This window comes from Ischnura elegans, chromosome 10 (assembly GCF_921293095.1).
Source record: "Ischnura elegans chromosome 10, ioIscEleg1.1, whole genome shotgun sequence".
Taxonomy (NCBI): Eukaryota; Metazoa; Arthropoda; class Insecta; order Odonata; family Coenagrionidae; genus Ischnura; species Ischnura elegans.
In genome coordinates this window covers 26,395,933-26,414,541 of record NC_060255.1, presented here as the reverse complement: position 1 = coordinate 26,414,541, position 18,609 = coordinate 26,395,933, and the positions used below count along the sequence as shown (strand labels likewise).

The 18,609-nt window shown below is 37.1% G+C and overlaps 1 protein-coding gene across 2 annotated transcripts in view; it reads right to left on the bottom strand.

Annotated features, from left to right (window-relative positions):
* LOC124167180 (CAD protein) overlaps positions 1 to 18,609 on the bottom strand; it is a 141,786-nt gene that overhangs the window by 91,609 nt on the left and 31,568 nt on the right. For both annotated transcript variants that reach the window (XM_046545008.1, XM_046545006.1), the window contains 10 exons: positions 17,482 to 17,685; positions 17,076 to 17,297; positions 16,453 to 16,590; positions 16,061 to 16,229; positions 15,753 to 15,890; positions 13,259 to 13,390; positions 12,013 to 12,188; positions 9,517 to 9,716; positions 7,633 to 7,846; positions 6,650 to 6,868 (listed from right to left, as the gene is read on the bottom strand). In XM_046545008.1, coding sequence (XP_046400964.1) covers positions 6,650 to 6,868; positions 7,633 to 7,846; positions 9,517 to 9,716; positions 12,013 to 12,188; positions 13,259 to 13,390; positions 15,753 to 15,890; positions 16,061 to 16,229; positions 16,453 to 16,590; positions 17,076 to 17,297; positions 17,482 to 17,685 — 1,812 coding nt within the window. The remainder of the gene's footprint in view (positions 1 to 6,649; positions 6,869 to 7,632; positions 7,847 to 9,516; positions 9,717 to 12,012; positions 12,189 to 13,258; positions 13,391 to 15,752; positions 15,891 to 16,060; positions 16,230 to 16,452; positions 16,591 to 17,075; positions 17,298 to 17,481; positions 17,686 to 18,609) is intronic.

The following is an 18,609-nucleotide window of genomic DNA, read 5'->3' as shown; positions in this document are numbered from 1 at the left end:
ATTGAAAAAAACTAAAATAAAACTATTCCGATCTGCATTCCAATGGAACAATATGGATTACATATGATTCAAAATAAAGTTTATGACAAAAGCACTACCAGAGGAACAAAATATGAAAATCACGTTACAGTTGTCAAAATGCAGTGTTTCCCCTGCTCTGTAGGCAACCGTGTAAACTATCATGCATTCATCATTTTTTTTATCCATCCCCTTGAAAAATGACAGATTGAGGTTCCACTGTATAGAAATAATGCAGAATATTAAGAGTACTAGGCTTAGGGTTATCCAATAAATAATAAAAAAAGGACCACTACGAAGTAAGCCACTCCTTTTAACTCTGCATTGCATGAAATACATTTCAAAGATCTTCAGATAGAAAAAAAGTAATGACATAATCAGGACTTTTCAATAATTAAATGAAAAACTGGAAATTTGATATTTATAAAAGATGTCCCCACAAGTTCTGTTTATAATAGTGACCAAACTTCAAAAGCTGGAGTTGACAGAATTTTGCAGATTGCAGGTTACTTTTCTACTTGTCTTGGAATCTCAACAGTCACATTGACATCAGTTATTCCTTCTTTATTATCAAATGGAGAAACTAAGTTTCAAGAATATAACATCCCAAGGAGGAAGAGAAGTCAAAATGACATCACTTTGACCTCAAAATGACCCACAAAAAGTCACTATTCAGTCAGGACTGTAAAGATGACTTTTTGCGGGTCATTCTGATGTCAAAGTGACATCATTTTGACTTTGAATTCATTTGTACAAGTTTTCACTAAAAGTGAGAATCCATAAAAAAAATTGTCAAATATTCTCTACGATACTCACTCTCCCTGCATTCAACCTGAAGGTTGGTTTGGAAAGGTGAGGGTAGAGCTCACCCCTGACACTTAATCGCAAAACCGCGCATGCGAATATCACACCTAAAGGAGGGTGGCCAGTTCCTTTCCCTGGGCTAGTTCTACAGATAATTATTAATTTTGGGGAGCCCAAAGTTTCACCCCAGGTTTGAACTCCTGGGACCCATCTGCCAACAGTCAGTGGCCACATCCAATAGGTCTCTCAGTGGCATAGCCAGGTTTTAGGCCTAAATTTAAAAGGCGGCGCCCCTTAAAATTCTCCCCTCCTTCCCTTCCCTTATTGGTCCCCCAAGACGTGACTGCGCCACTTGCCCTGGGCGATATATATCGTGAAATGTCGCGATAATTAATTATATCGGGAATACTATAATTTGAGTTTTGTACATTATCGATAAATAATTGTCCGATAAATAGGGCCCAATAAAAGTATCGGGACCGATAGAATATTGGAACCGATAAAATATCACGATATATCGTCCAATAAAAATAGCGGGTGCGATAAATTAACTGAGCCAATAAAAATATCGGAATCGTTAAAAATAGTCTTCCGATAAAATACTACGGAACTACTATTATAAAGTAGAAATATCCTTTCGAAATAATATAAAGATATATCATCCGGTAACAAATATTGGGCCTGATAAAAATCGCCATTTGATAAAATACTACGCTAGATAATCCGATAAAAAAATCGCCACTGCTAAAATATCACGAAATATCATCCAATAAAACTTGCTGCTCGAATGAAATATCACGATTTATTGTCTCATAAAAGCCGCAGCCGCGATAAAACATCGTGATTTATCACCCGATCGCATTGTCGCGCGTGATAAATTATCATGTTTTGGCATCGGGAAATTAGTTTGGGAAAATGATTATGGCTAGAATATATATGCATAGGGTTGGCCTTCGTTTATGCTAGACCATAAATCGCTGCGTTAAAAACTCACTAATGTATGGTACATCGCGATATTAAATAGGAGGTATTTTTTCATCGAATTATATAACGTGATATATTTTATCTGAAGGCAAATTTTTATCGAGCTGGAGATTTTTTTATGAAATGATACATTGTGGTATTTTATCGGTAGGCGATTGTGATATTTTAATGGATATTGGATGATATTCATCGTGATTTTTTTGTTCTCGATATTTTTATCGATTTTCGTCCGAAATTTAATGACGTTTTATGATAATTGTTCCTTAAAAATGGTCTATTACTCGCTTTTACCGCAAGAAAGTCCCCGGGAACGAACCTATTTCGCCAAAATATTTCGAAGGAAATCCGTGACGCGCCATTTATAAACTAGAATGCGCCGCGGTTTTTTAAATAACTCATCGTCGCTGATTGCTACATTTGCGTAAGAAATAATTAAGCCTCTCCTCGTTTTCAATAATATTATCGGTGAGAGCTCGTACGTGCGTCACTACGGGAATAATAGCCAATAATAAATATCGGTCTTCATTTCAAATCAACAATGGAGCGTTTGTTTCACTGTAATGTGCCATTTCTCGGATTATTTACGCTTGTTTTTACAAACGAGACAAGAGATTGCAACCATATAAGAGAGGAAAAGGAAATGAAAATTTGCTTTATATTGCTCCAGAAGATGAGATGTTTGAAGCAGTTAATATGCCAAAACTTCTCTGGATGACGAGAAAGATTTAAACAACTTTGAAGAGCTCATAAAAACCTCATCTCTCTTCAAATCATTTGTGAGTAAATTGACTGTTATCCGCTCTACATCATCAATCAGATTAACCCTTCTATTTTCCCTTCTTGTGTTATATGTTAAAGTTAAAATTTATTTCGGTTTCCTTTCTCACAGGTTTAACATCTTAGACAAATTGCAGTTGATCATACTGATGGAGTTTTCAGCCCATGTGACCAGAAATATGTTTACAAATGAATTTGCTCGCTGCATCAATTGGGATGGAAAGCTTGGAAAATTTATGTTCAACAAACCCTACATCAATAAGGCTATTTGCAGTTAGTATCAATTTTTCTATTTAATGTATCATCAAAATTAGAAACTTTCAGCTTCTTGAAGTTATTTTTTTCCTTTAGTTTGCAGTCCCACGATGGAAGAATTTCCCTCAAGGTAAAGTAATTAAGAAGAAGGCAAAGATTCAGCAGTGGTTCAACAAAATTGCTTAAGCAACTAGAGGCAACTGAAGGGAAAGGAAATGCTACAGAATCAACTGTAGTGGCCAATGTATAGGATTTTTCTCGATTTCTATTTGAAGAGGGAGAAAAGGAACATTAAAAGGAAATTTAAAAACAAATCCTGAGGAATTTCTTCTTGTAAAATCTATTTGTTTTTTGGTGCAATAAATCCTAATAAAGGTTGAGTTTCATATCTGAAGTGTTTAATTTATCCCTAAATGACAATCTAAATACAGACATTATAGTATGAATTGTTATTAGAAGAACAAATAGGTTTGGTCACAAATAGTCAAAGTGAGTTCAAAATGAGGTCAAAATGATAGGTAGTCATTTAAGGTCATATTGACATCATCATGAGTCAAGAAAGATGTCATTTCACGGGACCATTTTGAGGTCACCGTGACTACCAAGCCATGACTTGAAAATGACATCAAGATGATGTCATAATGACTTTTCATTCCTCCTTGGGATGATCCAGCTCCTGCCACACTTAAATAGGTCATATTTTACATAAGTTTGTAATTAGTCACAGGTTTACTACAGTGAGCAAAAGGTGCTTCCCGAGTCACTTCAGGTCAGGTTTCATACCTCTATCCCCAATGAAAATTTTAATGTACACTTTATGAGACAGTTGTACGTTAATCAGGTACTTTAATGGTACAGCACACAAATATTGTCTAAAATTTGCAAAGTAATACATCATAATGAATTGTAAACAAGTTTCACACTTTTTCTTAAGGCTACTGATACCCAAAATGCACACGTTACACCACCAACGGCACTGACTCCATGGGGCCTGACAGGGCCCGAGCCCCCTCAAAAATTTGTTATGGGCATGAGGAAAAAATGGGTCAGGCTCGTCGATTTACCTTGGAGTGTCCATATATCAAGAATCAAGTTATCAGGGTTCTAATGCTGATCGTATGACTCTTCAAAAATACTTAAAAAACTTTAAACTCACTACTTATAAAATTTCTCCGGGAAAGATCCCCAGTTTGGGCCCCCCCCCCCCCCCAATATTTTTTGTGAGTCGGCATCCCGTACACCACTTCTGTACATAACATAGAAGTGCTAAGTAGAATGTACACAAGTTTCACATTGCTATTCAGGGCCTTCTGCACTCTAATTGTACACATATTGCACCACTCTGCTGCTCATTAGTACACGGACACTACACAGATAGAATATAAGAATCACTCTTTTTCATTGGTACATGCTCATTAGGTGTACACATGCTCCACAACTATAGCACACAGCAGATGAGTACATAGAATGTTCACAAGTGCCATACATAATTCTTGCAGGGCTACATCACTTGTTTAATTTTTACTTTTTCATGAGATATGCTGAACTCATCTAATTCAAATAGTGCTGCTTCTTGAATGATTGATGTGGAGCAATAATAAAGAATGCAATAATATCAAAGAGATTACTCTGAAAAATATGTGAGACAACACTGTTCTCTCTTCCAATAGCCGCAGAGACATTGCTTGCACTATCACAGAAATATCTCAATACCTCTCAAATGTGACTTGAAGTCATTTGTATTGTACCAATTGTAGTTCATTGTGAACACGGTAAAAAAAAGTGATTGTCTAAATTGCAAGAATAGAACAAGGTTTGATATACCGTATATCTCCGAATATAGTTCCCCTCTGAATATAGTCCCCCCCCCCCCCAATTTTGAGACCTCAGTTTTGGGAAAAATTTTTAAATGTAAAGGAAGGCAATTTTTCTGTGGTTAGCAAGTTAAGATTCTAGATTCGATAAAAACTATTATTTTCTGTGAAGATTAAGAACAAATCTGTTCACATATTTTCCATCACAACAAAATAACTATACCTAAAACATGTTGTGATCCATTGCATGTATTAGTAATTTATAGTTCCTTAATTAACCAGATGTAATGAAGAAATGAGAAAATTTTTTAATTATCCAAGGCTATTGTATTTTTTAAACCTTCACAAATTAATAATATTTTTGATTTCCAAATGACTACAGACAATGTCAATATATAAGCTTTAACTTAAAGCTCATAAACAGTATTGCATTTGGCCCTGAAACTTCCTTAGATCCAGTGTAACACACCCATCAAGTCATCACAAATCCAAGTGACCTGAAGAATTTAGGAAATCTAAATAACATTGTGTTAAATAAATTATAAATAATATAAAAATATTGCTATCAAATGCCTGCTAAGCAAAATGATTAAACTACAGGACTTACAAATATCAAAGTAACAAAATTAAGAAATAAACTTTTTCCAACAAACATTAAAACTGAAAAAAAATTACATCAATTTTCAATGCCTCGTCGCGAATCATTGCATAAGTTACACAAAGAGCTTCTGCTCCGCATTTGCGCACAAATTTGACGATATTTTCCTCTAATTCTTTGAATCTGCCGCATCGAGACCCCCAAAATGACTTCAGCGATGTATTGGCGCTTTGCAAGCGCTATGAATACTATGATTTACGGCGTATTATGCAACGGCTATTTTTAAATTGGCATCGAAACTCCGTCTTTGATGGCCTCTAATCTGCCGCAGGATTGATCCTAGCATCTTTCTACTTGATCCATCACCTCACTGTTGAACGTAAAATTATTTTTAATAAAGAAAATATCGCGGAAATAATTGCGAAACGTTATGCGACGTAATTTATTATTCCTACTTACCCTGGCGAATTGAAGATATTCCACAATAAATTGATCACACTTTCGATGCTGAGTCGCTGTATTTCGATCAAATGCAGAAATGCCGGCGCTTCTGGTTTAAAGTCGTCGATTATTGCGCCTTTTCAGAAACAAATGCATCATTTATTGCGCATTCTTGTCCTGCAAGGGAGGTAAAGGCAGTGGTTGTAAACACGAACCGCACGGGCACATGGGCGTATAGTAGCTACGGACGCAATGAAATGCTAAATCGTCACGAAAGGTTCACTGTATCTGTTTATTTTTCGCAATTATTTAAATTGTGTAATTATTAAATGAGCGATGGGTACATATACTATTGATTCAATTCTAGTGTTCGATTTATGTAATGATAGTGTGTGTTTAGTTTTCATTTTAATTATTTACTGTTTTGCGTCATTAAGTGATCAGTGTCGATTGAATTATTCTAACAATACTTTTCCAAGAAAAATTAGCGGCTACCCGATGGATTCCGTGAAAACGCATATTCGATATGCTATTTGAATCGGAAGAATCGTATCTGTACAACATTTGTGGTAAAAATTGTCTTAATTTCCGGTAAAACGTGGCAGTATTTACTAATATCTCAGATTATAATCCTCATAAATATACTCAAATAGAAAGACTACGAGAACATTAGCCATTATGCCGTTATTTATAACTTTATGGTCACCTTTAGTATGCTAAACTGGATTACACTCGATTATAGTCCCCCCCCCTTACTTTTCCGCGGCCATTTTTGGAAAAAAAGGGGGGACTATATTAGGAGATATACGGTAACTATAAAATTTTACCTTTACAAGAACCTCAACAATATGAAGATTCAAAAATCTGGGACGGATTGTTGCTTAGAAGTGATGATGATAAAACATCTGAATACCATATTATTGATGTAAACTGAGAATGTTGCAACAAATATACTTGCCTTAGCAATTAGCTGCATGTTGAAAGGACCACATACTTCAAGGGATGCTGACACAGCATTGGCAATTGCTTTGATTTTGGCCATAGTCTCTTCATTAATATTCTGAGGGGGAGTCACCAATGTGGCATCTCCACTATGAACTCCAGCATTTTCAACATGTTCACTCACTGCCAATGCAAGAACACCTCCATCACAAGCAACACCATCAACATCAATTTCCTGGGGTAAAAGCAGGTCAAAACAGTCATTAGAAAATACCTCAATCAGGTATGCCAAATTAACTCCAGGTGTATTACATTCTAAATACATAGGTATTTCAATTCATATACAATGTTAAATGATTACCCAAACAACAAAAATCATTTAGTCCAAATATTTATCACTAAGCCCCAAATCTTCATCAATACTCTTAATTTCCTAGAAATGTTAACCTTTTTTTTACATTCAGCAAGGCCACATAATATAGCACCATATATAGCTTTCATAGTTATAAGTACATCCTCTTAAAACTTTTGGGTGGACAATATTACTGAAAAAATTATGTTGCACAGATTTTTGCTGTATAGGGGGGGTAACCATTCCTAATGCACAAAAAAGCTATACAGGCAAATTCATTGTGGATTTCTCAGAGGTCTTGTTCCTATACTTTTAATTTTACTCAGTAAAAGTGAGATATAGATGGCTGTATATTACAAAAATTATCTTCATGTTATCATTAAAGTGGAGAAAAATATCTGTATCAATCATTGAAATCATATTACCGGAAAACTGAAGTTCTTGCAATTCTACTTAATAAAAATTTATAAAAAAATTGCAAATTTAAGATAGTTTTAAGGCCTTACTGTCAGAATTATTTTCCTTTAAAGGGTCTTAGAGAAATTTAAAAGAAGGATAGCATAAGAAAAATATCCAGAGGTCTCCAATTTGTTTCAAATTAGAGCAAAATATGTAAACATTCAGTTAATGACAATGATTCTCCTCACCTTAGCATCAGTGATGAACTTTGAAATGACAACTGGATGATCACGAGACAGCAGGAGCGATGATGGAGAGAGTAAATATGCAGACAAATCTGCAGGTGAATGAGCAACATGCATTGCAGCTCCACTCAGAACATACGAGGGCCTAACTAGGCAGGGGTAGCCAACTTCTTGACAGAAAGCAAGGGCACCTTCTACACTAGTCAATTCCTTCCACCTAAAATATTCAAGAAAGTTATTAAAGTCAAATTCATTGATATAGTAATGAGTTACCTCACTTGTGAGTACTATCTCCCAGAATCAAAACAAGTTCACACAAAATGAATTGCAAAATGTTATTATACCATAAAATTACAAGGATACTGCCTTAGCCTAGCAAATCTAGATATACTTTCCCCCAGGCTTCCCCAAGTACAATCGAACCGTGATCTATCGTTCCCGGATAGATCGTTTTCCCACATTCATGTCCAAATGAAGTTCTATTCAGACTATGTAATTTTTTCCCACGTCTATCGTTCCCCGAAGTAACGTTTTCCTGCATTGATCGTTTGGCATTCTTGAAATAGCGTTTGATGGATAAGAATATTAGCGTCAGACAGATCCATACTAGCGGTGCAAATTCATAGTGCAAATATTTTTTAGCGGGGTGATGTCCTTTAGGAAATTTAAAAGAGATATTAGTCAAATCAACAATATGCCCTAAGTGTTTCCATAAAGTACTAATATTCCTGAAAACTGCTAAAACCTTGTTTGAATCCTTTAATGAAAATCGTAATTAATAACAAAAAAGCATGAGTTTCCTGGGATGTAGGCAACCTAGTCAAACATTCCCGCATTGATAGTTTTCCGACATTCGTCATTTTTTGTCCATCCCCTTGAAAAACGATACATCGAGGTTTCACGGTAATTATTTGTATTTTAATATCAGTCCTCAGTCAAATCCTTAGTTTTTCAATCCTAAGATGGTCTGGATAGTTGAGGATGGAGCTCACACCAGACTACACCACAGCCATATGAATTTCAGGACATTCAGGGTAGGGGAGCAGTTCTTTTCCTTGAGACACCCAGCTCTTCCAGGATTTTTGCTTGGGGGTGTATCATGGAGGCCTCAACCATGACCCACTGGACCACCATACTCCCCACCCCCTGATCCACTGACACAATACAGTGGAACCTCGTTAAAGCGAGTACGGGCTATGGCGAGACTCCCGCTATTACGAGAGATAGCCGCTGCACCGTCAATCAATCCTATTATAAGCATGTTAAAATTTTCGTTTTTACGAGGCCCTTTTGGTGTTAGCTCTCGCCATAGCGAGAGTTTCACCGCCGGAAAAACTTACACCAAGACTCCTTAACCTCTGTAATTGCTAGCGATCTGTTAGAAATGAAGTTAATGGAGTGCTCAGTCTCAAATTTATGTGGTAAACTGTCGTTCGATAAATAAGTAGTTAATTTTGGTGAAAATATTGTGGCATTAGCATTTGCGAATGCTTGACCTTCTTTTGTTCCTCGGGCGGCAGAAAGCAGACGGCAGCATACCTGCACGTCCGTGAGTTGCGTGAATAGGAAGCATTTGATGGAACTCACCATGGCCAAAAAAACACCAAAAACATCTAAGCGATAAAATAAAAATAAAGGAGTAATATGAGGTATATTGGCTATTATTTGCACCACCTCCGGTAAAGCGACAATTCGCTATAGCGAGTGTTTATTGGTGCACCGTGGGGTGTCGTTTTATCGAGGTTGCACTGTACTTCCTTTCAAATTGTATACCACATTATTACAGACAACTTATGACAGAAATTAGTTATTAGGACTAAACCATTCTACATAAAAATTATAAAGTCACTTCACTCATAGGAATGCAATGCTTGAAGAACTACTCACTTTGGTTGTGAAATTCCAATCCTATCAAGCATTCTGGAGAATTTAAATCTGTTCTCTGCACCATCAATTGATTCTGGTGAGGTTCCAAGAACTTTGGCTCCCTGTCTGTGTAAAGACATAGCAATGTTGTTGGGCAACTGGCCTCCAACACTCAGAACCACACCATCCGGGTCTTCTAAGTCATAGATGTCCATGACAACCTGAATAATAATAAGAATAATACTTTTTGAAAAATCTCACTTTTCATTGAATCCAGAATACACTTCACGAAGCACATATCAAGTCATAGAGGTAATTTTTCACCCCTTCTCTTTTTTGCCTTAGAAATTACTGAGTGAGCTTTCTTAGGATCACGTTCTACTCTGCAATATTTTGAAGCCATTATTCTATACTACAGTAAAACTTTGATTTTACGCAGTTGGAGGGACCGAAATATGGGCACTGTGTAAAATCAAAGTGTGTAAAATCAAGAGTTGGTATTGAGGAGGAGTATAGTTTTCAGGATAACACTAGCTCATTATTGCTCGGAAAATGAAGCCTAATAATCTTATTTACTCAAAAGCAACACCAAAGATGACGTGTTACCTTAAGAGAAACAACTTTGCATTCCTGAACAGTGTTTCCCATGGTTGAACAAAATGGTTGAAATGCCAGCATTTCTGGCACTAAGATTACTTCTGTTACTCAGGAGAAATTTCGGAATGGTGATACTAAATAGTCGCAGAGAAGCTAATTTTCGAAAATATTTCCCCCCAGCCCTCACTTCATGGCGCTAATGACCCCAGTTGTTGGTTACCTCCAAATAGCATACCATAGATAATACGGAGCACACAGGACCCGGGATATTCGGAAATTCAGATTTTTCCGGTGCTTAGATCACTTTTTTTAAGTGAGCTATTAAAATGACCGCGCAACTGCCGTCATGCCGCCCGTGATGAATAAAAAATGACTAATAGTCCAGAAAAATTTTCCTTCTTTATAATTTATACGCATTAAAAAAGCATTTCCCCATGAAATTTTAGCATTAGTAGATTGACTCTTCCGGGAATAGCTTCTCTGTCGGCATTCTTCCGCGAATTCAGCGCCGGGACCTTCGACTCACAAGCCGTGTGACTCAGCTTCACGTAATATTTTGCTTCCCCATATCTGATAACAACACCGGACACTTTTTGTATTTCGATTTAATGGTGCTAAGCCATTCCTGAGTTTAAAGGGACTGCCTTATCACTCACGTCTTGAATTTGACTTCAACGATTACATGACGATTGACGACGCGAGTTATTCTCCGAGGGCATTAACTCCCGTTCCGTTAAAACGCTTGCCACCTAGCGGAGTTAAGCTAATAGCTATTCAAGTTCCAACCATGTTTAACTTAAACCGTCTGACAATGAGATACAAGTTGAGTCGGTTCTGATAAGCGCGCAGCGCAAGCAATTTTTCCTCGCCTCCATTTGTCCCGCAGATGTGGGGTTAGCCTGGGAATGAGACAATGCATGCTGCTTTTACCATCGTGTTGAATCACCATCGACTTACGTCCATACTAGGAAGTACGACTATCTTTTTTGGATCACCTTGGAAGCCAAAATTTTGGCACGGGAGTATTTTTAACGACTCATTTCGCCGTTATATTTCGCTGGGGCGACGGAAAACATAGCGTTGGCAAAATTCTAGAAAGCCTTGCGTTGGGGATAGATATTCCGTAGCTCATAATTCTGGATATAAACAGCATCGATCAACAAGTCGAATAATAAACGAAAGGTGATAATGTTAATATCTCCAGCGATCATGTCTTAATCAAAAGTAGTTACGCATACACGGCGATTGCCGTGTGTTTTAGGTTTCGATATCCTTCTACGGCGAATTTGAACTAAGAGCGACATTCGCGTTCGTAATGGAGCCTGAAATATTACTGAGAGGGCTCACGGGGAAGCAATAATTAGATTTGCGATGTATTTAGTTTCACGCTTAACAGCGCGATGTCATTTCAACCGTTCCTGTATTCATTTTTGCAACTCATTGGGACGAAATAATAACCTAACTGCATATTGCTCTAGTCGGATTTTCAAAACAAGCCGAAAGACAACTGCGTAAAATCAAGATTAGCGACCTCTTAGGGGCTGGGGTTATGCTGCGCAAAATCGAAAAACTGCGTAAAATCAAGAAAAGATGTAAAATCGAAGTTTCACCATTGCAATTCCCTATGCTTTCCGGCCGGACTTGAGTGCCGCTGCGTAAAAACGAGACTTGATGTAAAATCGAAGTGCGTAAAATCGAAGTTTTACTGTATTTGAACTGAAGAATGAGAAAAGGAGAAAAAATCTAAATGGGAACATGAAACTAGATGGTTTTCCATGATCAATAGCTGGTCATATTTAAGACAATTTTAGGATACTGAAGCTAAGAAAGTATATTCTTCAATCATTATAAATACATGATGTAAAAAGGCAAAATGAAATGAGAAAAGCCACATTGCTGTAAACCAAACATTCTACTTGCCTCAAATGAAATTTCCTCAAAATACAGTCTATCACACATGTCATAGTCTGTAGAGACAGTTTCAGGATTGTAGTTCACCATAACAGTTTTCCTTCCTAATCTCCTGAGCTCCCTTAAACACCCAACTGCACACCAATCAAACTCCACGGAACTTCCAATGCGGTAAACCCCAGAGCCTGGAAAATGACAAGTAATGAGGGTGATAGTTTTCCATCAATAATTGCCAAAGATCATTGACTGCTGAGCACATATTCTGATATGGTCTAGATCCGATCAGTTTTCTTTTTTTAACAAATGCCATAGCGATTTTTGATTAATCGTTCCACTTACAAATTACAAGAGCAACTAATACTTAAAACAAGGGATAGGTTGAACCCATAATTCTCTCGAATCAGAAAATTAATATGGAGTGTTGCTTGAAATGCTTTTTCAATGCTGACATGGTCATGCTTTTCCCACCTCTCAAACTCAGCACTCCACCATACCTGCATCTTGCAGTTTACTATTTTTTTGATGCCACGTGAAATAGTGAAATGTCGCCAAAGCTGACATTTCACACATCAAAGCCAATGGTCACATAACTATCCAAAATGTGAGACTCAAAAGTTCTGTTCAGCTTCTCATCATGTGCATTAACGGTTAGTTAACAGAGTGACGCCAATCCTAGTTCCAATTATTACCCAAAGATAGCACTATTTGCAGCTCTAGCATAAACAAGAAGAGAAACAGTTTCTGAGAGCACAACTGAGAATACAACAATATTTCAAGTCGCGAGGCCCAGAAACCTCAATGTCTCAATGAAAACAATAGTAACATAGAAGTTATAAAATTTCTGTTTAGAGTTTAAAGCTATTTCAAATTATACTCCAAGATTTTACTTCCCAAAAGAGCAATTGGTATTATTAAGAAACTAATCACTCACATTTTCATAGCAACATAGATAGGGGTGCTATTTGGACCCCTTCCTGTTTTTGTTTGAAGTTCATTGAATTCACATTCGAATCTTTGGGATTTGATGCATTTTGGGGGTAGGCAGATTCATTAACCTACCCATACTTAAAACATTTTAAATGTAATTTTAAATACACTGTCAGGAAAAATATACATTTTTGGGTTGTAGACCATTCCAAAAATCAGAGTCAAAGGGTGGAAGGTAAATATGAATAAGGAATCCTTGTATGAACAATCACAGAAATTAAAATTAACTTTTAGTAACCAATGATGCAGAGGATAATAAATTATTTACCAATGACCATGGTATGTTTTCCAGGGAAAGTGACATCATGAGAGCAGCCATTGTAAGTCAAATACAAGTAGTTAGTAGAAGCTGGCCATTCACCAGCAACAGTATCAATCTGCTTCACCCATGGAAGAATTCCTAGAAAAAAAATTTGAGTAAGAAAATTGGGTACGTTTGTATTTCACTCTAAAAAAATCAGCTGGATGATCATCTACCTTCATCGATAAGGAACCCAAGTCCAATTACTTGAAAAACACAATCCATGTATCTTAATTTTTGCTGCATATTTAGCCTTTGCTTGATTTTCCTGCCATACACACTACAGTTTTAGCAACTGCCACAATGAAATAATACATATGCAGTTGCTTTCATTCATTTTCGTTCACACAGCAAACAAATTTTTTATTACCAAAAACCAACAAACAATCTGAATTATACTGATTATGTACCGACTATCCCCATAAATTCCTTGCAAATGCAGCAGCAAATCAATACCTCAATGCACACATCTTTTTTCATACCTACTGATGATATTTACTATAATCTTTTCACTTCATGTCTGCAGGTGAGCTTTCCTGAGAGCCCAGACACTCTTGGAGGGCTTCGCTGATGGGGAGGTGTAGTGCCGAGACAGAGAGCAGAAAAATCCACAGAGAAAAAAATCATTCGCCTTTACCAGTATTCGAACCTGGATCCCCCGATTTCCAATTGAGTGCTTTAGCCAGTTTTGCTACCTCGTCATCTTTGCGTCATTTTTCCCTGTGGAAATTTGAGGACTATACTGGACAAGGTACAATGTACCAACTCATTTTTCGAAGCAAATTTCCGAAGCGCTGGGCCATGCCTGCTGTCTGTTGATTGGCAAAGGGAATGTCACGTGTCAAGAAACTTTTCCACCCCTCACCCTCTTTAGCCACACCAGCTCACCCACAAAGATAAAATGAACAGTGTTTAGTCATAATGGAAGCATACACTCATTATGAGTGACCCAAGATATTTCAATAAAATTTGCATGCTCTTTTGTTTTTAATTCTGAGAAACCCATTGGGAGGAGCCAGTAACGTTTCACGGAATCTTCATAGGGAAAATATCCAAACATTCATAAATTCCAATTACAAATAAAACAATTAGGAATCTGCCAAGTCCTTTCAAAATAGGTCTCCTAGATCAACGTTGAAGTTTCTGACATGTGAGCATCTATTTGAAAGTTTCTGACATGTGACTAACTATTTGAAAGCAAGTCCAAAGCCTCCAGGTCTATTATATTTTTGGAACAATATTGGTTATCCATGAGATTCATGGGTAAAAAAGGCTGTAGAAAAACATTGCAAGTTCCTCATTGTCACCAGACTCTTAGTGAGTATTTTACTCCCAATGGAAAAATTGATCCTTGAAATAAATGACTATGTATGCAAACAAGTTTAGCAGCGTTTCAGACATCATATGATAGAAATAATAATAAAATATGCACGCACACAGTCTATATCACACATGGTTGCTGTTCATGCAATGGCTTTATAACGCTTAGGGATACAAATCACTTCTTCCATCAACTATGTCCTTCAGTACATTCAGCAGCCAGGCTGATGTGTCACAGACAGCTTGCAGTCTGTTCCCCCTCCTTGGTTCTCTTGTCTCTCTTCCCAACCCTGCTACTTTGCATGCAGTGCTGCCTTAATTAATATTGCTCATAGTAAAACAACAACGGAAAAGTAAATCTTTTCAGACACATGGAGAAGCCCATTTTTGTTTACAGTAACCAATAAGTAATTGTTAAAGATGTGAAAAAGTGGTAAATACTAAGGTATTCCACAGTAAGGGGATTAAAGAATTGGAGTTACAGTGGCGTAACTAAGGGGAGGATAGATCCCCCCCCCAAAGCCTCAGAGAAATAAAAAAAATATTTAAAACTAATGTCTAGTTTTGACATATAATAACTGCATCTGCTCAACGTTAAATTCTAAATGCCAAAATGATTAAAATGTATTTATTTAATGCATTTAATTTTTTTTTCAAAAAATTTTCCGGACTTCCCGTTTCTCGGGGAGGGGGGGGGGGGGCCGCACCCAAGGCCCTCTCATCCCCCCCCCCCCCCCAAAGCATATTTCTAGATACGCCACTGTGGAGTTATATATATTATGAATTTTCAGAAGACACCTGTATGAAATGGGAGCTCAAGACAGCAGATTTTGTGAACAGAGTGAGGTGATTAACCAGACGACTGGTTCCTTAATCACTATCACAACACCACACACAACCTTACAAGTGAAAGCATATTCGGCCACTCGGAGGAGGTCATTCCTTCCTCACAAGCCATTTGCCACACACAGACATATGTTACTTTTTCCTGTTCCTGAGGGTGTAGAAAAATCTAACAGGGATCCGATAATTAGGGAACTGGGTCCCTCATAATCAGATGTCTAGATCTATTCAAATCTCATTTTCGAAGTTTAAAATCCAGCAAAAATGATAAGTGATTAAATATTAAATTTATACTTGCCCATTTCTTGCCTCCGTTTTCGAACAGCAATTTCTGTGCTCCCCACCAATCGTGCAACCTGCTTATCAGAAAATCCTAATTTCTTAGCTTCAAGAAGATGGTTTGACCACCACTCATAGCCAGCACCTTCTCTGGTGCCTGAAATCGTAAGACAAGAATGTAGACAAGAATAAAGTTAGGGTAGCTCATTCACAATAAAAGAAAAAGCTTTTTCAGTTTTTTTTAACATTCAAGTACACATTTCCACGCCATGAACAGACAAAGTCATGTGGCAAACTAATATTTTCACTACACAATTGGAAACTGACCTTCCTTTCCTCCATTTTCAAGTTTCTTCTGTAAATTAATTATTTTTGCCATCCTATGAAGAAACCAAGGGTCTATCTTTGTGAGGTTGTATAATTGCTCTACACTCCAACCAGCTTTCAGAGCAGCAGCAAGGACAAATATTCTCTTATCTGTGGGTTCAGCCAGCTCCTGTATTTTGAAAGAAGCAACTTTAGTAGGATTACAAGTTTATTAAAAATACCAAACTTAACTATAACACTACACTAGTCTATAGTTAAACGAAATATTAATCCATCAAAAATCAAAACAAAATATAATTAGGTCTTCATTTGTAACAATGAACAGGGTGAATTAATTACTACTATTCAAGAAGTATTCAGACGCTCAACGAACAACATTTACTATCACTCACCTCTTCACAGACTGGTTTTATGTTTGGATCAAAGCCAATCACTTCCTCATCAACCATTCTCAAAGCTTTCTGAAATGCTTCTTCAAAACACCTGCCAACAGACATGACTTCTCCCACACTTTTCATGGAACTCCCTATCTGTAGATATAAATATTCCTTTAACTAAATGCCATATCACAAGGTAATCATGCTAGGGTACTAAATGCTTCATAAAATAGAAAAAGAAATAATGGATAACTCTTCATAGTTAATACCTAATCAATGTGAGGACATTTCTTAAATTTCTCAAACAAGGCTTTGATTGCTTCATCAAGGGAAACAAGAGAGGTATTAGTTATATTTATAAGTCTGCTTTCAGTAGTATCAGGTGAGGAAGGGAGATAAGGGTGGGAGTGGTCTGAGAATTTTAAAAAAATTCTTGGCTGTCAAGTATGGCTTATTTTAAGCCAAATGCCTCAGCTAAATTTAACCTACATGGTGGATAGTTACCTAACCATCAAAATACCTCTACCAGCACTATTATAACCAACACAAGAAAACTGAAGTCAAAAATTACCATAAGCAGAAAAATAAGACTAGATTCTAGTGCAAAAACAATTCTTTAAGGACAAATTAACACTTACCTTGGTGCTAACACGAGAGAACTTTCCAAGGTCCCACCGGGGTACCTTCACCACACAGTAGTCCAGAGATGGCTCATGGCAGGCAGTTGTCGCCCCACCAGTAACAGCATTGCGTATTTTTGGTAGAGGAAGACCTAAAGATAACTTTGCAGCTATGTATGCCAAGGGATAGCCAGTGGCCTTGCTTGCTAGAGCTGAACTTCGAGATAGTCTGGCATTAACCTAAAACAACAATTATTTAATATTCTATACATATACAATACAGTAAGCATACAATAATGATAATAAATTGCATCTTGGAAAGAGAACATTCATAAATGATAATATCAGGATTAAGTGGAATACAAGAGATATTTCCATCAATAAATTCTCTATTTGTTTATTTAAATATTTTTCACAACATTACCTCAATAATGTAGTACTGGTCAGATGTTGGGCTCAGGGCATACTGAATATTACATTCCCCCACAATACCCAGTCCACGTATCACTCGAAGAGCAGTTGAGCGCAATTTGTGGTACTCTTCATCAGATAATGTCTGGCTGGGGGCCACCACCATGCTCTCTCCTGTATGTATCCCAAGGGGATCCACATTCTCCATGTTACAAACCTACGAGCACAAGCATTTATCAACGAATTATCATATAAAATTAACTTTTTTAAAGCGAGGATATGAGGTACTGACAGGGGACTATTGCTGTATACAAGGAAATCATACAGTAGAACAACAAAATACCACGCATTCACTTGAAAAAGTGATGACCAAACAGCCCTTTTCCTTGGCATACAAGGATTTAAAAACAACAACTGAAAGTACATTTTACATGCCATTAAAAAAAAATTTGATTCCAGCATATTTAATACACCTATTATTATGTTAACTAATGAATGCTCAGGAAACCATGTAACATAATCCAGTCCATTAACAGAAAAAATTAAGCTAAAATAGGAAGGGAATTGAATTCTATTAATCATTCCATGATTTTATTAAAATATATATACTGATGAACACAGTCAAATATATTTGTTCCATTTACAAATAAGGAAATCTTAATAGTATTACAACTAGAGATGTGCGAATAGTATCCGCGAATACTCGAATACCTCGAATATTAGAAAGTATTCGATATTCGAGGTTTCGAATAGTTATGCGAAAAGTACCGCCTCGAATACCTCGAATACTTGGAATTTCGCGTCATACACTGTCGCACGCACGTCGTTGGTAGTTGACTCGGAAAAATGTAGAGAACTGTAGTCATTTAGTGCCCGCAGCACCGTTTTACGCAAGTTGACGAATTACATCAAATTAGTGGATTTTAGCGGTGAAAAGAGTTCAACGAGGGGAACCGAAAATGGTCGGGTGAAAAAATCCGAAAATCCCCGATTCCCCCCACCAGGAGAACCTCAGTGCCGTGGGATAGCAACCTTAGGGCATTTCCCACGATCCGCTATCCCCCTCCATTCAGCACTTGACTCACCCCCCTGACGCTTTCCTCTTCCCCGAAATCAAACAAAAGGTCCCAGCTCGTGCAGG